The following is a 24,586-nucleotide window of genomic DNA, read 5'->3' on the forward strand; positions in this document are numbered from 1 at the left end:
AAAAGAATATAGCTTTTGCAACCCCAAAATCAAATATCTGTTTTAACTACTATATGGGGTGTTGAACAAAAAGAATGTTTGTGGAAATAAATGACATATTGAAGTAAGGTTTTATCATTTTGTTGCTAATCATTTTTAATTTGTTTTGGGAATGATGCTTATCTCAATCCCAATTTTATGGATGTCCTCTAGGAGCATAATAGCATACTTATTAATTTTGAGTATAAAGTAAGATAATCCATAGGAGAAAATATTGAAAAACTGAAAACACTTTACATTTACAAACACTCATTATTAAGATCACTTAATTATTCCCAGTTTAACTAATGTGGATTATCCATTACTTTATATTAGTACAAAATTTTTAATGATATAGCATAAGTCAGAGAGGATGGACTGGTCCTATGTAGAAGATGAAAATACTCTTAAATCATTTTAAGTTTGTGTATTTGGAAGTGTGTTATTTTATATATTTGATTTCTAGTCATTTTCAGTATTAAATATTAAGATTATCCAAACAACATCTTCCTCTTACAAAATTTTTTCCTCTGATATCCAATTTTTTAGTAAGAAAGCTAACATCATTATTTTCCATCAGTCAGATATCTAGTCATTATCTTATAGTTGCTATCATTGCTGAAGTTATCACACCAATAAACCATAATCAAACTGATTATTCAGGCCCTTAAAATACCCATAATACCTAAGAAAATCTGCAGCTCCTTTTCTGCTTTTGCATTTTCCAGATGTCTCCAACCTGCTAAGCCTTGCTTTGCCTTGGACATTTCCCCCATTTTGTTTTTGTTTTTAATTTAATAGAATTATTTTTTTCCAATTAGCTATTATATCTTTTCTTCTCCTTCCTACTTCCCCAGCCTTCAAATTGAATGGGGGTGGGGGAGGGAGAAGGAGAAAGAGAAGAGGGAGAGAGAGACAGAGAGAGAGGTAGGGAGGGGAAACCTTCTTAAAAATATGTATAATATATAGCAAATTTCCTCATTTGTTATATCTAAAAATGTCTCATCTTACATTTTGAGTTGATTACCTCTTGGGTAGCACACACCCACCTGGAAGCTTGGTCTATCATTTCATTGACTGGAGTTCTAAAAGCTCTTTAAGCTGTTTTTCAAGCCATTATTAACTGGATGAGACTATGTATTAAACCCAACAAATACATTTATCTTTTATCTCAGTTGAAATTGCTTTAAGCATTTTGTTGAGAAAAAAAAAATAGCCAAAGATTTAGTGTCAGAAGGACAACCTTTAAGACTATCTGAAATCTTATTAGAATTATAAGCTCTAAAGCTTAAAAGCACCTTGGAAGTTCATGGCTGAATGTTATTACTAACTTGGGAAAAATCTGCTTTTAAAAAGAAATACTAAGTTAAGTACTGTAGGATCACAGTGTGTTCTTGTATTGCACCTTTGATTCTTATTAGGGACAGCAAATAAAATGCCACCAGTCACAGCTCTATTTCATCCAGTGCAAGTTTCACTAAGGTATCTGCCCATAGAAGCACACATTCTAGTTGGGAAGATAAAACAAATAGAAGATCAGAATAAGAAGCGTCAATAAAAAAAAAAAACTCAAAAACCATTAAAATACTCTATTCAGCTTTTTAAGGTACAAGTCTGCTAGAAACCATTTGATTAAATGTAACATTTTTCCTCTAAGCATTTCTTTTCTGGAGAGATGTCCAAACTGGCATAGTTCCCCTATGCCCATGACAGTCTGTTTACTCTAAAATTATTCAAGGTAGCATTTATGGTAACCTTTGACAATGAAAAGATTGCACTCTATGTACACTTTGGAGTTAACATTCCAAAATATTTCCTTCCTCAATCACTCCCCTCTCAAGGACTGAAAGGCTATCATCTCAGTGATCAGTATCTCTGAATGAAGTGAGATAGGTTGGCCCAGTCACTTCTGAGGGGTAGGTGTATAGTGCAAACAAGATATTTTGCATATTTTGTTCTTTATAAGCCTTCTAAGGACATAAGTCTGGAAAGTGTTTTTTGACCTGAGAAATATTTTTAAATATTTTAAGTAGAACTAAAATCAAGATTTTTAATTAAAAAATCTTTTCCAAGAAAAGCACTCCTAGTGTCATATGCCCAATTCCTACCTGAAGGTTGACCCCCTGCTACAGTATACCCATCAAATGGTACTCTAGCCTCTGTGTGGACATCTCTAGTGAAAGAAAATTCATGTGACTACTACTACCAGATGCTAGCCTGCCTTTCCAACTTAATTTCATATGAATCTTTTTCAAAATCTCTATGCTTCCCTAAACTAGATTATTCTTTGCCTCCTAAACATGCATTGTCCCTCCATGCCCCATGCCTTCCTTTATGCTTTTCCCTATTCCTTCAGTTTTCTCAGGCAACCCTTTGCTTTGGATCACTCCTATTATTTTCTGCTTTAGCTCCAGTACACATGCTACTGAGTGAAACTGCAGAAAATTAAGAGGCCGTGCTGACTGGGTCTACTATAAATTTCTTACATGACCTCAAATGGACCCTCACTGCTGCAAGGCAATCCTTTTACAAGTCCCAAATTTGCTCAGTGCCTCACTTTACCCTATCTGCTCTTCCAAATCTTTATAAAATCCTTTTTAGACTTTCCTCCAGGTGACATGCCTGCTAGTCGTCAGTGTCCCATAGGGCTCTGATCATGGGCTTTTTTCTTTCTCCCTCGATGCTATTTCTCACAGGCTTCCAACCCATCATTCACAACTCATCACTCTCCCTCACCTGCCATATCCCATATTAGTTTTACCTCCATAGTATCTTTCATCCATACCCCTTTCTCTGCTTTCACACTGTCACCATGATTGTGCTGGGTCCTTCTCTCCTTATGCTGGACTATAGCAGTAGTCAGCTTGTTGGTGTTCCCATCTCAAGATTCTTTCCACTCCAGCTCATTCCTCACTCAGCTAGTTTTCTTCCTGAAACACAGGTCTGATCAAATCACCCCCACATTCAGTTGACTTCAGTGGCAACTTGTCATCTTCTGCATCCTATACAAAATCCTCCACTTGGCATTCAAAGCCCTTCAAAACTTAGCCTCTTTTTTTTTCCAGTCTTCTGACACTTCACACCCTTCCCCATCTCCATCCTCCATGCACTCTTTGGTCCTGTGACACTGTCCACCTTGGTATTCCATCAATCAGACTCTCTCACTCTTCCCCCTTGCATGGAATGCCCTCTCTCCTTACACCCACCTCTTGGCTTTCCTGGCTTCCATGACTTAGCCAAAGTCCTGCCTTCTACCAAAAAAATCTTTTCTTGAGCTTTCTTAATTTTAGTATTTTCCCTTTATTGATTATTTCCTTTTTATCCTTCATAAAGCCTATTTGTACATAGGTGTCTCCTCCATTAGACCAAAAGCCTCATGGGAGCAGGAACTATCTTTTGCCTTTCTTTTTTATCCCCAGTGCTTAAAGACTATTCCTGGTACATATATAGTACAGCCTTAATAAATGCTTATTGATTGAAGGATAGAATATTCCTGAAATGATCTCCCCATTCCCTTTTTTTTCCTATTGAATCTTGACAGAGTGGAACGAGCCCTGGCTTTGGAGTCAAAAGACTGAAGTTCTAATTCTACATCTGATGCTTACTTACAGGGAAGGAGTTGATATTGAGCAAGTCATTTAGCTACTGTGAATCTCAGTTTTCTCATATTTAAAATGAGGAAGGGGATGGGGTTAGATTAAATGATGACCTAATAGGCCACTTCTAGCTCTCTATGCCTTTACCTTCATGAAGCCTTTCCTTCCCTCTAATCAATAATGATTTTCACCTTCAGATTTCACATATCTCTTCCTTTTCATAGAATCTAAAATCTAGAAGATGAGAGCAGTGTCATTTGGTGGATAAAAAATTTGCCCTCATAGTTCCAGCATCAAGTTGAAATATTCTGACACATAGTGCCTGTGTGAATTTGGGAACTCACTAACCCTCTCATGGTGCCAGACAGCTCTCTAAATTGATGAAGTTTTCTAATATTTGCCAATCTTCTAACAAAAAGCAGATTGGCAAAGATTAGAAAACTTCATCAATTTAGAGAGCTGTCTGGCACGCCATGAGAGGGTTAGTGAGTTGAATAAAACCAGTGAAACCAGAAGTCTAGTCCAGAAAAACCACTCCATCTGGCCTTAGAAACAAAATTAGAGATCACCTAGTTCAGTGAGTATCACATCTATAGTGGAATCATATCTAATCCCTTCCAAAATGTTAGTTCCTCCAGGGTCGCAAACACATCCTACCCAAAGTTTGTATCTCACCCATCTTTATATCTCTTCCAGTGACCTCCAGATCATAGAGTTGATACATAGAATAGTAATATGGAGCCTTTTGTTCTTGGTATATCGCCTAAATCAAGTTTCCCTATTGTGGGGCAGTTCCACTTTTTAAAGAAGTTGTTCCATATATTGATTAAAAATCTACCTTCCTGTAACCCATCCATTGGCCCTCATTCTTCCTCTGGGACTAAATCAGACTCTTCTCCCCAGAAAACAATTAGAAAACAAATTGTGTCTTAATTTCATCATTTTCTAAAGTTTTAATATGCTCTATGCTTTTCACCAAATCTTCATGGTCCCTCTCCCCATTTTTTTTTTAATAGAGATGATGAAGAGAAAAAAAAATCTTCTGAAGGAACTGATGAGAAGGCTAATGGAACCCATCCAAAAACCATCAGTCGCATTGGCAGTACCACTAATCCTTTCCTGGACATTCCTCATGACCCAAATGCTGCTGTGTATAAAACTGGATTTTTGGCTCGAAAAATCCATGCAGATATGGATGGAAAGAAGAGTAAGCAATTTTGTTTATTGTCATTTTCACATTATCTATCCATATATCAGTGTCCATTTTCAGGATTTGGAATGGATTATACCTTTGTGCTTCATGTCATTTGAGGTAAAAGATATTATGTATAGCCTGTCCTATTGTAGTCCTGAAGGACAAGCACTATTTATGTGTCTTTGTACCCTTCAAAGGACTTAGTTCAGTTCTTTACACATGATAGATACTTAATAATGGCTTACTGAGTTGAATTCACTTCAGTTTAATCAAACAAAGGTAAGTGCTTTTCTTTTGTTTTAAAGGGGGAAAAATGTTTTATAAGGTGTATAAAAGTGAATTTTCAATGGGAATCCCTACTCTTCTTCAAATAGCACCATAGAATGTTTTCTAAAAACAATTTTATTATTCATACAAATGTGTTCTTTAGAATTTTTAAATAAAATTTATTAATGAACATTATTTTTATTTATATGTTACCCATGCTCATAAAAGATACAGCATACAGAAGTTGAAAGTAATAGAACAGATCCAAGTTCTCTTGCCTTGCTGAGACATGTTTTAGATTAATAAATGAAAGAGAATAGTTTATAGATTGCTCTGAAACCCCACCATATATCATTTCCCCCTCTATTCTTCCCCCTTTATTCTCCTAGAGAGGTATCTCTTATGTTAAGGAATTTTAGCATCATAGAATGTAATGTTAAGAGCTTGAAGAGATTTCAGAAATCATCTAATTTGAACCTTTTATTTTGCAAATGAGTAAACACTTATTTAATGGCAAATCTGACCCTAAATCTTTTTGATTCCTGGTCTTGGGTTCTTTGTACTACACCATAATTTGCAGTTTTAAAATAATGAGAATAATGGCAAAGATAGACATTGGCATTTTTAATTTATTAAACTTTAGATTCCCTGGATTTGTCTTTGATGGCCAGTTATTCACATTTTCTTGATGCAATAATTGTTACATAAGTCCAGAAACAACTGTTATTGTTGTCCAATGCTTAGTCTAATTAAATGTGGATGAGCTTATCACCAGAAGGTTGATATCAAAATGATGAATTCAGTGGTCATGACTTCCCATGAGACAAAGATCCAAATGGCTCTTGATTCTGTGTAACTATGTTTCCTCAGCAGTGTGAGAGTAGAGAGGCAGCAAAACGGTACTAAAAATCCCATCATTTTTCAATCACTTGCAAATAATAACATTGATGCTCTAAATATGAGACATTTGTTCAATGATCATTATTTGGTACTCCTGATGGAATTGATCCATGTTCATATTGATATTCTTACAATAGATTAAGCTAGAAGATATTGTATAAAGAAGTTGTAACTAAATAGATTCCTTCCAGGTTCTCTTTGCCTTGCTCAGAAATATATTTTGAGATTAAGAAATGAAAGCAACCAGTGGTTCAGAGATTACTCAGAAGCCTTACCCTATATCATAAATAATTCCTTCTTCTAGAAGGGAATTGGAAACTGAACTGAGTACTGAACATAGCTAATTCTGATCAGTAGTACAAAAACTAAGTAACAGACAGAAATTGACTACATACCCCATATTGGAGGGATTTCATAATCAGATGAGTGTGTAAAATCAGAACACTGTCTAGATAGTATAAGAATTATGATCAGTTTAAAAGGAAGAGAAAACATTAGTAGAAGGCAATCTGGTTACAAAAATTCGAGTGTGACCTGTATGGATGAGCTACTTATTTGTTGATCCCTAATAGGAAATGGTTTAAAGAAAGTTAACCATACTATGATCTTGTTTTAGACAAGTTAAATTGGAATTTTAACTGATGCAAAAACCACTGAAATAAGGAGACCCAAAGTACCAAGAAAATTCCTCTGCCAGCAAACATTTCACCTCTTTATAAAGCAGAGACACATGAAAATCAAGAATAATACTTATTTAGGGTACATAGTTATTTGCTAAACATTGAAAAGGAGAAGGGGAGAAGATATAATTGTCATTGTTTTAAAACTGAAAATCAGTTGAGAAAAAAATCTGTAGAAACATCTTGTGATAATCAGTTATATTTGATTATCCCAAAAACATTTTTATCCGTCAATCAGTCCTTAGTCATTTATTGACCACATACTGCATACCAGGCACTGTGCTTGTTCTGGGAATACAAAGCCAAGAATAAAACTGTCCAGGTGTTCATGGAGTTCATATTCTATTAGAAGAAATAACAGATACATGTTATAAATGAACACTAAACTTGTGCAGGATATAAATGGGGGAGGGGATTAATAACTGGGCCAATCACAAAAGGCCTATAGGAGTTGGCACTTGAATAGAGTTCTGAAGGAAGCAAAAAATTCTAAAGGTAGAAGTGACAGTCACCGAGATAGATTCAATATGGAGCACTTGGCCCTGGCCATGGGAGAATATAACAGCTGAAGTGAATTTGGAAAGTAGACGGCTCTTGAGCTGAGCCTTAAATTAGGGAGTTAGGGATTTCATTACTTCTTAGAGAACCTGGCTGTATCATGATCTACTGAACACTTTTGCAATTAGGCAGTTAGGGATTTATTTACATTCCCTGAGTTCAGCATTATTGATTTGTTTGGTGAAAAGCCGTTCTGTTTTTTACACATGTTTAAACACGGCCAGATGTTGTTCTCTTGACAGGTTACTGCAAGTGTATATGATTGGTAAATCAGGTCAAAACTCTATGGAGAGATTATTTTCCTCACATAACCCTGATTAACATGTCTCAAAGGGACCACTTTGAATCTCTTAAGATTTGGTATCTTTAATTTTGTTTTTCCTTTAATATTTGTTATGAAGTCAGAGGACTCGCTTGTCAGGTTGAAGCTGTGATTTTTTTAAAGCATATTTAAGAATCATGGAATCTAAAAAACATTTTATTTACTTGTTTATTTTTTTAAACATTGCTCAGCTTAGAAAATTTAACACCATGAAGCAAATCATGATCAAAGGAACAGGTCAGATCTCTTATAGACTTGCAATATTAACTAGACCCATTAAATTTGACTTTGAGACAATGCTTAGAAAAGTTAAAACAGGAGCATATATGCATTTTCTGGATTGTGTTGTTCAAAATAACACCCACCACAACTTTAACTTTATAACTTACTTCCATCAACAGCTTTGAAATGAGGGTTAGCATCAGGTGTGGTGGCCCATAGCTATAGTCCTTGCTGCTGGAAAAGCTGAGCCTGGGGATTTATGGAGTTCTGGATTTCAGTGCTACAGTAGGGCTAAGTCCAACACTGATATGGTAAGACCTCTTGAGCAAAAAAAAACCTAGTCTCTCAAAAAAACAAAAAATAAAATAAATGGAAGAGCAGCACAGTGTAATAGAAAGAATATTGAGTCAGAAATCAGATGATCTCAGTTCAGATTTTGGGTCTGCTTTTTAATATGTGTGTGACTTTTGTCAGGCCATTTAAACTCTGTTCCCTACTTTCCAGATGACCTCTAAGGCCCATCGAACTCTATAGCTATAACTTTATTATCTTGTTACTAAAGGTTGCATGGAACTCAGGTAAATGGCCTAAAGGCACATGCCCTCAAAATGTCATTAAGAAATATGTATGAATAGTTGATCTACAAAATAGAAATCACATACATTCCAGCCCCAAACTTCTGAATGTAGAACATTTTTTCGGTAAGGACTGAAGCACAATTATAGAATGCTAATTAGCAAAAATATAACATGAGATCAAGGATGTACAGTGATGTGCAAACATTAAAGCACTCTTTTTTTGAGATCAAGGATGTACAGTGATTTTTTGCAAACTTTAAAGCACTCTTTTTTATATTTGTGACATCATCAGTACTTGGAAATTTTATTCACAGATGTAGTTGAGAAAGTTGTCGGTAACAGTCTTTGAGAGATGATGGTGGCCCTGGGAGAGTAAGTGGTTTACCAGTGGGGATACAGCAAGTGTATACATGAAGCAAGACTTGGAAGTAGAACTTCCTGGCTCCAAATCCAGTTCTCTGTTTACTATTATGCACCCCTCTTTTGGTAAATTCTTTTTTAAAATTTGAAGAGCTATAATTAAAAAAAAATAAAAGTCCTCCTCAAATTCAGGTTCCTATACTGCTAGGTTTATCTGTGGTCATGGATGAAGATAATTAGTATGAGTGTAGACTAATGTAGACACCGCAAGAGGCAGTCGATGACTATTATTGACATTCTAGGAGCTATACATTGGGTCAGTCCTCTAAGAATTTATAGAAGGATACAGATGATAGTCAAATAGAATGAGGGGGTGAATGGATTGTGGACAGCTTTCAGTCTGTGTGTACCAAGTATAGATTGAAAGACTTGGTGTGTTAACCCATAGAAGAGGAAAACTCAAAATTCATGATAGCTGACTTCAGGCATTTAAAGGACTGGCGTTATATAAAAAGGGATTAGGCTGCTTCTGCTTGTCCTCAGAGAACAGAACCAGGGTCAATAAGTAGGACATTATGAAGGAGAAAAATTAATCCTGACATCAGGAAAAACTCAGAGAGGTGGTAAAAGTGGAGTGCCGAATGAGGCATACCTTTTTTTTTTTTTGGACATGGCCAATGCTTGACTTTGGTTTGCTCTTTGTTACAAGAGATTTTCTTCTTTTCTGGGAAAATGAGAGTGACAAGGAAGTTCTGAATAGACCCCTATTATCCACCCTCTAAAAAAAAGAAAAAGGAAGAACAGAAGCCAGGTCAGAAGGAATCACAGACATGTAAGACAGCTTTGAGAGTCACCTGTTAAATGGATTATATGCTTTGAAAGCAAAAAAAGTCTGCAAAGCATTCTACATTTTATCTCATTTGATCCTTTTAACAACTCTAAGTTGTTAATACTATTCTCCTCATTGTACAAATGAGGAAACTGAGGAGAAACATAAGTGACTTGTCTAGAGTCAGGCAGTTAATATGTATTTGAGGATGGATTAGAAATTGGATCTTCCTGACTCAAAGGCCAGTACTTTCTCTACTGCACTACTTAGAGGCCCAATGCAATAGGATTGTCTGCTAGAAGAAGTGTTGGCTTCCTCCTTCCTGAGATGCAGATTGCAACCTTTCTATGATCCAGTCAGTTGCTCTGGCCATAAGAATTAATCAGCCTGCATCCAAATGAATGAATGAATATTTTTTAAGTACCTACTATCAGCCAAGCACTATGTTACATATTAGGAATTAAAAAAGAGACATGTGACAGTCCTGGTCCTAAAGGAGTTCATAGTCTTCTAGGAGAGACAACATGCAAAAAAGAAACAAACAAACAAAACAACACTACAAAGCGAGCCTTAGAGAGGGTAAATACATCCAAAGTATTTAATGAGTCTCCTTGAACTTAGTTGGTTCTCAGGTGAGTCCTAAGAAAACAGGCTTGTGTGTAGTCAATTTCTGGTCCCATAATCCTCAGACCATTTCTAATCATAACAAGATGATGGTGGAAATTTAGTTGTATAAACTTGTAGAAGCTAGATAATCTTTTTAAAGATAATAATACTTTAGTAATAATTTTAAAATCTAATTTGGCTATTAAATAAGTTTTTGTTGTAGTTTAGTTGTTTTTCAGCCACATCTGATTCTTTGTGACCCTATTTGTGGTGTCTTTTTTAAAAAAACCCTTACCTTCTGCCTTAGAATCAACACTGTGTTGATTCCAAGGAAAAGTGGTAAGGGCTAGGCAATGGGGGTTAACTGACTTGTTACACAGTTAAAGGTCACACAGCTAAGACATGACTGAGGCCAGATTTGAACCCAGGAACTGGTCTCTAAGCCTGCCTCTCTATCCACTATGCCAGCTCACTGCCTCCTCCCCCCACCCCTCCAATTTGGAGCTTCCTTGGCAAAGATACTGGAGCAATTTTCCATTTCCTACTCTTTATGTTACTGATAAAGAATTGAGGTAAACAGGGGGAAGTGATTTGCCCAGGGCCACACAGCTATTAAGAATTTGAAGCTATATTTGAACTCATAAAGAGGAATCTACCCACTGTATCACCCAGCTGTGTTAGTTCTCAGTATCTTTATTAGATATCATGGCATAAGCAGGGGTTGAAATCCATGTTCTTACACTTAATAGCTGCCCCCCATACCTGGAGCCTCCACCTCCCCATCCATGCTTGCCAGCTTCTCTGGCTTCCTTAAAGTCACCTTGTACAAGAAACCTTCCCATCCCTTTTAGTCTTAGTGCTCTCTTGAATACTATTCCTCACTTTCTCCTTTGTATATCTTGTGTGCACACAATTGTTTGCATGCTGTCTTCCCACAACCCCTTAGACCTTGTGAGCTCCTTGAGAGCAAGAACTGTTTTGTTTTGTTTTTTTGCCTTTCTTTGTTTCTCTAACACTTAGCACTGTGCCTAACACAGCATATACATGTAATACTGTTGTTGGTTTGATGACTGGCCCATGATCCGGGGCAAATCACCTCTACTCAAGCTAAAGATTGTCTGGTTCTGTATTGTTATTGTGAATTTCTACACCAGTTTGCCATGCCAATGAAACACTCACTCTTTATTATATTCTTCTATTCCTTTCCCTTATTAAATACTGAATACCAAATTGTATATTATATAGGAATACAAAGAAAACTATTAGAGAAGACCCTTGCTCTCAAAAAACTTACATTCCTAGATGGAAAGCAGTATGTAGAGAACAAAATAGAAGTTTAAGATCCAAAAAAAATAATTGCAGTGCCAAATATTAGGCAAAATATTAAATATTGAATGAATAAAGAATGCAATTATGGCCCCACTACATGTTCTTCCTTATAGAAAACCATTGAGATTACAAGCTAGCTTCTATAACTCTTTATAAAACAGTCTATGGTTAGTTACTTGGCAAGTGTCTCCCTGACCTAGCTGTTATTGTTGCTAGGGATACCTATTCTATATTCCTGCAGCAACAGGCAAAATAAATAGAGAAAATTGAAAATGTCTCTTTTGATGAGAGCATCTCTTCACTCCTTAGTTACTGATTCATTTCTTATTCTTTCCTGTTCTGCAAATGATCATGCAAACTCAACTGTTTCAATATGAAATCCTTAAAGTTGATATCTTATTTTTAAACTTAACTTTGAAGCATATCATACTTGTGAAATTTAATGTGGTCTGTCATCTGATTGATAAAAGTTTTTATATTCAAGTCCACTTTAAGAAAAAATATTCATTTCCACAAAATGTATTAAACACCCACCTTTTAGACCAGAAGGTAGAAAGGTGTAAACAGACTAATTCTGGTCATCAGACAGCTTACTTTTCCTTACAGGATAACATACATAAGCTTATGAGAAGGGGCATAGCTTTAAGGAAACAGTTCTGATATAAGTTAGTTGTACAAAACCCATTTTGGCCTCCATGTTGCTAATGGCCAGGTGGGGCCTGAATAGATTTGGAAAATGACTTTCATTTTTCAAAATCCCATGAAGCATCCAAACACTTTGTAAAAGAACTATCAGCAAGCAAATTTAAGATTACCTCTGACTTTGGAGAAGCACTGCCAGCAAAACCATAAAATCATTATAAGGTTCTTATAATGAGGCATTCAGATTTTCAGAACTTTGCCTTGATTACTCTGAAAGGCAAGGGAAAACAGTAGCCTGTTTCTACTTTCAAAGCAGTTTGTTTAATTTGCTTAGCTCAAAATGGAGTTAATAGTTCTCATTTTGGTGACTGTAAATGGTTCTCAAAACTTTAGGTTGGAATAAATCTGCAAAAAATATGTATATCTGTCATACATATGACCAAATAAGTAGCATAGTATTGTCTTTAAAGAGTTCAGGAGGCTCTAAGCCTAGTAGATTTATTCTGTAGAGAGTAATTATGGCCTGGGGAAAATTTTTATTTAGGTAAAATTTCATTCCATTGTAAAGATCCATCCCTGAAAGTATCTGTGTTTGGGTGTCATTAGAAAGGTGGTGAAGTTATCTGAAAACCTGAGCCAGACCTTAGAGATCATCCGGTCCAACCCACTTATTTTATTTATGAAAAGATTGAGCCCCAGAGAGGGACAATGATTTGTCCAGTCACCAGGCAAGTAATGGAGTGGAAACTGGGACCTAAGCATCTTAATTCCCAATTTAGTGCTCCTTTCACCATGCTATATGTAACAAGCAAAAGATGAAATGACTCAGGAAACATAGGTTTGATCTTTTAAGTTTTGAGGGAGAGCAAATTTGTTATGGGAAATGAAGACAGGTTCTTGCCCAAAGAATTGGCAGCTCAGACTCCATTCATCTGAAAGCATGCAACGGTTTATTTGAGGATGTTACAGAGTGTGGCCGGGGCAATGGAAATAGGCAATTGCCAGGATTAAGGTTGCTAGATTTATTGAGGGCTTGGGTATTGCCTCCTCCCATTCTTGGACACTCCTTCCACCTTTCCTCAGAATGTTCCTCCCCCCAGCATTTTGGGGTATCGCAGGCTAAAAACCCAGAAAATGTGTGTTGAGGAGGGAGGTCTTTCTGCATATCATAAGGTGAAGGTTAGATCACTAAATGCAAAAGAGTGAATGTTCAGGGTTTGGGGAATTTCCCCTTATTATAAAAATGCCCCTTATTTGCAAAGACCTCCAGGGTGCATGTGTTAAATTCTGTTCCATATCCTTCTTAACATCACCTCTCAGCCATCAAGATATCTCAGGTAACCTCTTCTTTAGGCTTGGAATGTTGACCAAACTCTTTCTGGCTTTTCTGGAAGTCCAATTATTCTTAAATTGTCTCTTCTCCCTCTATTTTCCAAATCTGTCACCTTGTCAGTGAGATATTTTATGTTCTCTTCTAATTTCTTGGTCTTTTGGTTTTGCTTTATTAGTTCTTGTTTTAAGGCCTGGTTTTCCTTTTCAGTTTGGTCAAACTGGTTTTGTAGATGCGTGAATTTCTTTTGCATTATTTCCCACTTTTCCTCCCAGAAGGCTTCCATCTTTTTGATCATTTCTGATTCAAATTCTTCATGGGTTTGTGGAGAGTTTCCATTTCCTTTGGAAGGTTTCAGAGCATTTGCTTGTGTTTCCTCTTCTGTCTCCTCTGTGTTTTGTATTTTTGCTCCATAAAATGTATCCAAAGTTGCCCCCTTCTTCTTGTTTTTTTTTTGGGGGGGGGAATTTGGGGGCTTTTGTGCTTCAGTGTAATTTGCCATCTCTATCTGAATGGGGAGGATTAGTTTTTCTTATCTCTGTCTGGTGTTCAGAGGTTTTAGCCCCAGGCAGATTTTCCTTTCTATGAAGTTGTTGTTCTGTCTTCCCCAGGAAGCCAGGAATTGCTGGTGTGTCCCTGGGTTGAATTGAGTGTAACCTGAGGCAGGGACCTGAGACTAGGATGGAGGGATCCAGCCAGGGGGTTATAAGCTCCCCCCGTCTCTCTGTTTCCCTGCTGTCTGGGTGCCCCTGCGACTGGGTCAGGTTGTTTTCAGGATGTGGCCTTCAGAATAGCCGGCTCCTGAGGCCCTTTTGCCAGCCCTGAGGGTTGTTGTTGTTCCAGAGAACCCTGCTCTCTGAGGGGGAGGGGCCGCGGCTTCCCGGAGCTCTGAGGGCTCCTCCCAGGGGGTTACGAGCTCCCCCGTCCCTCTCTGTTTCCCTGCTGTCTGGATGCCCCCTCGACTGGATTAGGTTGTTTTCAGGATGTGGCCTTCAGAATAGCAGGCTGTGGGGCTCTGAGGTTGCCTCTGCTGCCTCGGACTCAGACTCAGCGCTCTGGATTGGGGGGGTGGGTCCTAGGACCTTCCTTCTGCCTACCCCTTAGGTCTGAGTGGTCTCTGGTTCTGGCTTTTGGGGGGGGGCGTACCTTTTGATCCAGGTCCAGGTCCAGAAGGAGGACTCCCTGGGTCTATGCTGTTGATTGTTTTGAATTTCGGTGCTCTAGGAGCATTAGGTTTGAGATCGGTAAGGAAGGGTTTCAGGAGATCTGAACTTTAGCTTTCTCTAAGCTGCCATCTTGACCTGAAGTCCTAACCAAACTCTTAACACCCAGGTGGAGGACTCAGGGAAAGTACAGAGTAGAACATATCATCTGTAGAAAGCACAGGATTGGTATAGACTTTTCTACATTCTATTTTGTAGTAGTTGCTAACTTGTTAAAAGCTCAGGATCTCACAGTACCGTATCCTATTTCCTTCACTACTCACTCCCATTATGAGCATATCAATTTATTAAGCAATGCATGCCAATAGTGTAACAAATAGAGACTTATTTGTCTCTTATTCAGTTAGTGCTGGACCCCAAATACACCTCTGTGGTATTGTTTCCTTTTAATTAATTGATTCCATTTTATTAATTGTTTTTAGTATTCAAGGTCTGGCCCTATACTGAGGGAGAGCCTCTGTCCTGGGCCACCTTCTCCTCTATTATTTCATTGAGTGATCTCATGATCTCCTATGGATTTGGTTATCATCTCTATGCTGATGACATTCAGATATGCTTATCCAACTCTAGTCTCTCTGTTGACTTGATTCTTATATCTTCTATTACCTTTTGGATATCTGGAACTGGATGCGCCATAGACATCTTAAACACATTGTGTCCAAAATGGAGTTCATTATCTTTTTTCTCAAGCCTTCCTCTCTTCCTGACTTCAAGGGTACCACCATTCTTGTAGTCATCCAGGCTCACTGCCTAGAAGTTGTCTTTAATTCCTCACTACCTCTCCTCTCTCCTATCCAATATGTGTTGCCAAGATTTTTGATTTCTCTTTTGTTATAGCTTTCATTACACCCTCTTCTCTCCTCTGACATTGCCACCATCTTGGTTTAGGCCTTCATCACCTCATTCTTAAATTATTGTAATAGCCTGCTGGTGGCTCTGCCAGGTTGTTTCTTTTCACTCCAGTCCATTCTCCACTCAGCTGCCAAAGTGATTTTCTTTATACTAAACTCCAGCGACTCTCTGTCTACCTCCAAGATCAAATATCAGATCCTCTATTTGGTGTTCAAAGCCTTTTTATCTTTCCAGTCTTCTTGAATCTTACCCCCTCCTCCCCTCCCTCTGTGATTTGGTGGCACTGGCCTCCTTATTTTTCTTTGAACAAGACACTTCTAGCTTCCCAAATCTCAGCCTCCAAACCTGAAATGGAATGGAAAGTATACCTTCTGGCTTCCCCAAAGGACTAGATAAAGTCCCATTTTCCATAAGCAACCTTTCTCAAACCCACTTAATGCTAGTGCCTTTTCTCCATTAGTTCATTCTTGGTTTTTCCTCTGTTATACAGAGTTTATACATTGCTCAATCATTTTTCAATTGTGTTGGATTCTTCATGACCCCATTTGGGATTTTTTTTTTTTTTTGGTAAAGATACTGGAATAGTTTGTTGTTTCCCTCTCCACTCATTTTTTTGAAGAGAAAATTGAAGCAAATGGAGTTGCTCAGTCACATAACTAATACATATTTGAAGCCAAATTTGAACTCGGGGATGAGTCTTCTGGACTCCTAGCTTTGTATTCTATCCACTACACCACCTCACTGCCCAATGTTTGTACATACTTTGCATTTTGTCTTTATCACTGGGCTATGAGCTATTTTAAAGGATGTACTATCTTTCCCCTTTCTTTGTAATCTCAGGTCTTGACACAATGCCTGACTCATACATTCAGTGAACATTGAATAAATATTTGTTGACTGATTAAAAATTAATTGGTAAATTTTTCTTGTATTAAATTACCATTTATACATTAGAATATAAGTAAGTTTTAGTTAGCCTAAATTATAATTTGAAATAAGAAAATGATTTTAATAATTTAATGAAACTTACTTGGTGTTATGCAATTATATACTCAGTCCATGTTTTGAAATAAAGGGATTTTAAATTTGAGAAAATATTCAAACTTATATTACCATATAACTTTATAGCTACATCATTGTATGTGTTGTGTGTATGTTATATATATGTATGGGGGATGTTATGTGGCTTCATTGACTTTGAAATAGCTCATTACCTTGCTTCTTTTTACCAAGTTTGAAATACAAAGAGCACTTGATGGTGTTTTTGGCTGGTTTTGATGGTTAACTAATTTCTTAGGTTTTACACACTCATCTGTCAAAGAAAATTTTGAAAATTTAGACCTACGTGTCACATTTGAGACTGCTGATGTTATGAGTCACAATGTGCCTAAAATAGACTTTATAATGGGAATGCCGACACAATTCTTAGCTATTGTATAACATTGGGAACACCGACACTATAATTAAGAGATAATAAAAGAGGAATGGGGTTTTGTCACAAGACAGTTGTCTCCTCCAGCTAGAAAATTCACTTTAACAAAAAAAATTTTTTGAGGTAAAACTTATACATAGCAGTTATTTTTAAACTAGGATTCTAGCATTTCTTTCCCCCATTTTGCATTTACAGGAAAGTAGCTGAATGTCAAGGCAAGTGATATGGTTTGAAATGCTGATCCAGGGTCAGAGTTTGGCACCTATTGAGGCACTGTTATTTCCAATGAAGTGTAAGAGAATTTATCCCTGTACCAGCTCAAGTGCTAGGACAGTGGTGCATGGTAGTTAAGAGAATTTGACTTCAGAATCCTCTATGCCTGCAAGGTGTTCCGTTTTAAAATTCAGTTTTTTTGTGCCTTGTATGATTACTTTGAAAACCATACTCCTCTTCAGTATAGTGAAAATGAAAATGCCTAGAGGAATCAATCTGTTCCAAAGCAGTGGTCTTTTTGACAGGTAGCCTTAAACCATAGGCTCTTGATAGCTCATTATCTAAAAACCTGTACTCAGCAAATTTAAGCTTTTATATATATACTGAGAAAAGATCAAGTTTTGTTTCACTCTGGTTTTTAAAAAATAATGTAGTTTTTCTATGACATCACTGTCCATTTCTGGTTACCTTTGGTATTCAACAGTTGGCATAAAGTAGACATTTTATTTTTGTTATTTTACTTTAAAAAAAACATTATCTTCCATATTAGAATCAATACTTAAATATCAGTTCTAAGGCAGAAGAAGAGTAAGGACTAGGGAATGGGCCATATTTAAACCCAGAACCTCCCATCTCTAGGCCTCATTCTCTATTCACAGAGCCATCTAGCCGCTCCTCATTTAGTTTTTAATTTTTCTGTTGCTGTCATGAAACCCATTGAAGAGACTTATCTTCAAAATCCTTAGAATAAGAGCTTAAATTTAAATATTACAGTAGCATCCCACTGAATATGGCTTTACAATGAACAAAAGCCCTTGTTTTTTCTACAATAGTCCCATGCAGTAGGAAACAGAAGTATTATTTTTCACATTTTGTAGCAGAGGTATTATTCTTCACATTTTGTAGCAGAAGTATTATTCTTCACATTTTGTAGCAGAAGTATTATTCTTCACATTTTGTAGCAGAAGTATTATTCTTCACATTTTGTAGCAGAGGTATTAGTCTTCACATTTTGTAGCAGAGGTATTATTCTTCACATTTTGTAGCAGAAGTATTATTCTTCACATTTTGTAGCAGAGGTATTAGTCTTCACATTTTGTAGATTGTACATGTGAAGGTTAGAAAGGAAGAATCATAGAATCACCCAGTTTCAGTTATAAGGAAACTTGGAAGACATCTAGTCTAAGCCACAGTGAAAAAACACCCCCTGCCCACAGATGTGGCAAATGGTCATTCAGCTTTTACTTGTCAACCTCAAGTGAGACATCTTATCCTTTGGGAGATAGCCCATTGCGCTTTGGGGACTCTGGTTGATATGAAGGTCTTCCATGTAACAAGGTTTCATTTGGCCCTTTCCAAATTGTACCCCTAGAGTCAAATGGAGTCAGGCCCTTTCCTCTTGCACATATCAACTCTGGATCTTTTCAAAAATAGCTAAAACCCAAATGTGAATCACCTTTTTGGCTCAAGACACAGGAGAGTACAAAGAAAGAGCATTGGCTCTAGAGTCAAAGGATCTGAGCTCAAATAGCAGCACTGATTCTTACTACCTTTGTGACTTTGTACAGGTCATTAAAGGTCTTTGGCCTCAGTTTCTTCTAGATGACCTCTCATGTCCCTTCCAAGTCTAACATTCATTGAGCTTTTGAGCTTTCAGTCCAATAAAAGACTGCCTTTAAAGGCAAATTGCTATGTAGCTATGCCTTCAGTTTTTACCTGGAAATTTGATTTTTTTAAGCCCAAGCATATTTTATATTTTCCTTATTAAATTTCCTCTTATTTGATTAAGCTCAATGTTCCAACCTGTCAGAATCTTTTTGGATCCTGACTCCATTGTCTAGTGTGTTCACCATCCTTTCTAGTTTTGTGCAGTTTTTAATTTGATAATATGCTATGTCGTCTCCTATCCATCATTAATGAAAATGTTAACCAGCATGGGGTCAAGATCTCTAAATTTTTCTACTGGAGACCTCTTACCAAACTGACATAGAAATGTCTGGATCTATAAACAAAGAAAACCAAACTTTTTTAAAAATCTGGACATTCACTCAGGTCACCTAATTTTGGAGCACAATGGATAGAGTACTGGGTTTGAAATCTGGAAGACTCATTTTTATGAGTTCAAATCCAGCCTCATTATTAGCTGTGTGACGCCAGGCAAGTCATTTAATCCTGTTTGCCTCAGTTTCCTCATCTGCAAAAAAAGGAAATGGCAAATCACCGCATTATCTTTGCCAAGAAAACCCCCAATGGGGTCATGAAGAGTCGGGAACAATGGAAAATTATTGAGCGACAACAATTTTACAATATCATAGAATCTTAGAGTAAGGAGAGATGTCAAACTTTATCTCATCCAGGCACTTCCCTGAAGTATTCATCTCCTAAAAAGTTTTCAGCAATTTTCTCCTTCGAGACAGTGACCAATATGTAAATAATGAATGGAAGAGTTGTCTTGGAACCAGGGAGAGTTTAGTTGTATTTTTTAAACCCTTACCTTCTGTCTTAGGATCAACACTTAAGTGTTGGTTCTAAGGCAGAGGAGCAGTAAAGACTAGGCTATTGGGGTGAAGTGATATGCCCGGGGTCAGAGAGGTAGGAAGTACCTGAGGTCAGCTTTGAACTCAGGACTCCTGTGCCTGACTCTCTATGCCCTGAGCCACCCCACTGCCCCTGGTGAGTTCTATTACTTACAATTACTAGCTAGCTAGGTAGCCCTTGAAGGCACCCAATACCCCCCTCAGTGTCATCTTCTTTACTTATGAGGATAGACATGTAGTACCTATTTCAAGAGGTTATTTTGAGATGAAATGAGCTAATATATGCAAAAACATTTTATAAATCTTAAAAATCAATGAAAATGACTTCCCTCATCAGCTTGTGTCATGTTTGGAGTTGAATATACCTCTCTGTAATTTATGCCCTTCAGGCAAAGTGCATACTGTGTGTGTATGTGTGTATTTTTTTATTTATATGTATATACACACCGATGTATAAACTTTTATTTTTCCTCTTTCAATTATTCCTGATTCTGTAGCGAAGATAAACTGTACAATGTTTGCAAAGGTTTCCTTCAATATTTTTCTAAAAAAAAAACAGGAAAACATTATATGTACTTATGGAAATATGGTAAAATGATCATCTCTGAAGGACTAAGCTATAACCAGCAATGCGAAGACCCACAACAGCCCCAAGGGATCATGCTGCAAAGTGCTCTCCAGGGCTGTGGAAGGAACTGGCAGAGCATGAATGCAGCTTGAACCATGCTCTTTCTTGCCTGATGTCATTCATGAGGGTTTTGTTTTGTTTTTACATGTGTGTTATATGAAGGATAGGGAAATTTATGTTGTATGACAACGGTAAAATAAACTGTATTAGATTGTTTGCCACCTGGAGAAGGGGGGAAAAACATTTGGTTTTCAAAAGATCAGAAAGCAATTGTTTAAAAATTGTTTCTACTTGTCATTGAAAAAATAAAAGGAATGCGTTTCTAAAAAAAGCAAATAATATCAGAAGCATATTTTTTATTTAACAATTTATTTACATGACTGTTTGGACCAAATATAAGTCAATTCATGTATTAGTTTTATACATAGAAGATTATACTGGGAATATCAAAGTTTTAAATAAAATAATGTTGAAATTAACACTAAGGTTCAGAGGTATACTGATTGGACCATGGTCACATAGGTGGTGTCAGGGGCAAGATGTAAATCCAGGCCTCCCTTGCTTCTAAGTCCAAGGCCTTCTTCAACCACAGGGCCTCTCAGAGGCAAAGGGATTTTCACAGGATCTCTTGTCTACTAGAAACCAAATGAGAAATATTACTAAAGTGCTTTGTGCAATGCCTTGGTACACAGTATGCACTTGATATTTATTTCCTTCCCTCTTTTTGATTCTACGTACAAAAATCCACCGATATTTCATGAATAAAAGATAATTGGCCCAACTTGGAGTGGAAAAAAGCCATTAAGGCATTATATGTTCCATTCTCATTATTTATAATTCTTCAGCATTATAAAACTTTTTAGGGCTTTTCAGGGACAGGGGGCTTGTTTGAATTGCTCTGTAACAAAAAATCTGGCTGTAGACTGCAACATGTAAAGATATCACTGTATTTTTGATTGATTTTTCTTCTTTTGGTTATTACCAAAAAGGAGATAATTGAAGGTCTTTTGTTAATAAAATGTTTTGTAATAATCACAAAACCTCCTAAGTCTGTTCATCCAATTCTTTGTAGCCACCCATATTTTTCAAAACTAAAAATGGAAGTGTTGAAAAAATAAGATGGAGAAAGTACATTATTCTTTGAACTGCATGGACGTTTTTATTCTTTTGATTGCTTTTTCACATGACAAGGTGGGCTCCTAGTATCTGCCCAAGAATAACTTATTCTTACCCTTTCATGGTCACTCACTTCCACTATGACCTTCCCCAATCAAAACTTTCAGAATCATCTTTCTACTATAGAGATATGGTCATGTAACTCCTCTGCTCAGAAATCTTCAGTGAAATCCTAAATTAAGTTCAAACTTCCTTTTGTCCCAGGACTTTCCTATCTCCATTCCTTTTCTCAAACTATTTTCCTGTGCTTAGAATATCTTCTATTCCCCTCATATCCTGTTGAATTCTTACCCATTTTTTAAAACCCAATTTACATTTCACTTTTTCTTTGAAGGCTTCCTTGATCCTCCAAAAATTCACATATGACTTTGATTGTTATGTGGTTATTATATATGATTGTTATATCATGTACTGTTATATATATAGAGAGATATGTAATTTTGTAGTATTATAGTTATCCAGGACAAGGATGATTAAATTCATATTTCTTCCAGTTTCCTGGACAATGTTCTACATAATGGAAATGATCACTAAATCTATTTTGAATAAATTAATTACAAATAACAAAAACAACTATAGTCTGGGGCCCAGGGTCCCTCTTACTCAGATAATTACAGAACACTTGGGATTTTGGATCTTGCAAATTGTTCTCTTAAATCTACTTCTTTTTGCTTCATAGAAGACAAAAAGTGGCCCAACCATCGTACTTTGTTATTTTATAGAAAAACTATTTTTTTAGAAAATAGAAAATTAGAAAAAGAAAAGTATTAATTAGCTTCATAAACACAGGATTCCTAGTATTTTAGATCTGGTCCTTAAAGCTCACCTACCCCACTTTATAGATAGTGAAACTGAGGTACAATGAGTAATGAATTTTCCTCTGAACTGGGATTAAAACACAGATTTTTCTCCTCTATATTCCATTAGGCTTCTTAGTGCAATCAGCTATCCCCCTGAAAACATCTATATGCAAGGAACTGAAAAATGCTCCTAATTGATGTTATCTGGGAAACTATTATTTGACCTAAGCTAGCTTTCAAACATAAAATTCCTGTTCCTTTTTTCTAGTTTTTCTCTTTGCTTGTGCATCTGGAGCCTAATTTTGGTATTTAATTTCCTCTGTTGTCTTTTTCCTTATTCTCCTCTATATTTCAAAGATGCTTGATTTTGAGGAGGTGAATACTTTCTCCACTGAGGCAAATTACAACCACTTTTCACATTAGTAGAGAATATTGGTGCCAAATTGTAATTACCATGTATGAAGCATGGTATAATGTATGGAGTGTTGCAAGTGAAGTTGGGAAATTAATTTAAATCTTATCTTTTGATACTTGCTAGCTGAGTGACTTTGGGTAACTTACTTTACCAAAGTATTATTCTCCTAATCTATAAAATTAGAATAATAATGATCACAACAATAGTGTATAGCACATTATTAATAATATAATGTATAAACTATAAACAATGTGTAATTAAAACAAATCATAGTGATATAATATAACATAATATAATATAATATAATACAATATAATATAATATAATATAATATAATATATATAATAAAATATGTAAATGTAATTATAATACTTATTAAGAATGATAATATGATGATACAATGGATAAAGTACTTGGACCTGGAGTCAGGAAATCTTGAGCTCAAATCCAATAATTTAGATCTTTGGGTCACTATTGTCATTTTCTAGTTTCCTAATTTATTTTATTTCTAATTCTGATTTCCTAATTTATTCCATTGATCTACTATATTTCTTAGCCATTATCAGATTATTTTGATGATTAACACTTAACAGTATAGATTAAGATTCAGTACTGCTAGGCCTCCTTCATATTTTTTTCCTTAGTTCTCTTGATGTTGTTCTTGACCTAATATTCTTTTATGTTTAATGTTCTGCAGACTATTATTGCTCAAGTGCACAAAATAACTTTTGAGAGGGGAGAAATGAAATAAGCTCTTCTTTTTAGATTTACTGAAAGCTTTATTGGGAAGACAGAATAATGCAGATGATTTATATACTTCATTCCATTCCCATGTGATTTTGATTTCTTTTACTAGGTCTCTCAAATATGAAAACTTCATTGCTCGTAGAAATTATGAGTGTTTAATTTAGTGACATCTTTTAGAAGGGTTCAATTTTTATTGGTTGATAAGACAGGCAATTGAACATAATGTTTTCATTGGTGATAATGTTTTAGTTTCAATAATGTTTATTTGTTGAATTCTCTGGAATATTTTAAAGACTGTACTTCTAGTATAGGGCTTTATACTTGTACCAAATGCTTAGCTTAGTTCTTGGTACATGGTAGGCACTTAAATACTCCTTGCTTTATTCTGCTCTAAAATTTTGGCCAGCAAATGATAACTTTCTAGACACCAAGTTTTTGGAAATTAAATGTTATATATTGCAGACTCTTGCATAATCTGCTTTGAGAATTCCTGATGCCTTCAAGACAACCTTTTCTGGAAGGTCTGATAGTACTGACAATGGTCTCAAATCACTATCATAAATCTTTCTGTCAGGGGCAGCTGGGTAGCTCAGTGGATTGAGAACCAGGCCTAGAGACAGGAGGTCCTAGGTTCAAATTCGGCCTCAGCCACTTCCTAGCTGTGTGACCCTGGGCAAGTCACTTGACCCCCATTGCCTAGCCCTTACCACTCTTCTGCCTTGGAGCCAATACACAGTATTGACTCCAAGACGGAAGGTAAGGGTTTTTAAAAAATAAATAAATAAATAAATCTTTCTGTCTCTATAAATAGATCTATACAACTATATTATTGTTGTTGTTTGTATTTCTATAGTTGAAAAATTCATCAGCCCCTAGCTGATCTTTTTTGGTTACATGTAGAAGCAATTTTTGACAATTGTGTTTTTTTGACAATTCAAGTTTTCTCCCTCTTTCCTCTTCCCTCTCCCAAGGCAATGAATAATCTATAGGTTATATCTGTACTTCTATGTAATACATATTTCCGTATCACTCACGTCATGATAGATTCATATATCACATACAATAGAACTCTCATGAAGGAAATAGTGCGGAAATATGGCATGCTTTGCTGTATGCTCAAACTCTAAAAGT

General features: G+C 36.3%; 1 protein-coding gene across 8 annotated transcripts in view; it reads left to right on the forward strand.

Moving 5' to 3' along the window:
- PSD3 (pleckstrin and Sec7 domain containing 3) overlaps positions 1 to 24,586 on the forward strand; it is a 784,568-nt gene that overhangs the window by 663,016 nt on the left and 96,966 nt on the right. For all 8 annotated transcript variants that reach the window (XM_007476432.3, XM_056813640.1, XM_056813642.1 and 5 more), the window contains one exon: positions 4,631 to 4,821. In XM_007476432.3, the coding sequence (XP_007476494.2) occupies positions 4,631 to 4,821 (191 nt within the window). The remainder of the gene's footprint in view (positions 1 to 4,630; positions 4,822 to 24,586) is intronic.

The sequence above is a fragment of the Monodelphis domestica genome, chromosome 1 (genome assembly GCF_027887165.1).
Source record: "Monodelphis domestica isolate mMonDom1 chromosome 1, mMonDom1.pri, whole genome shotgun sequence".
NCBI lineage: Eukaryota > Metazoa > Chordata > Mammalia > Didelphimorphia > Didelphidae > Monodelphis > Monodelphis domestica.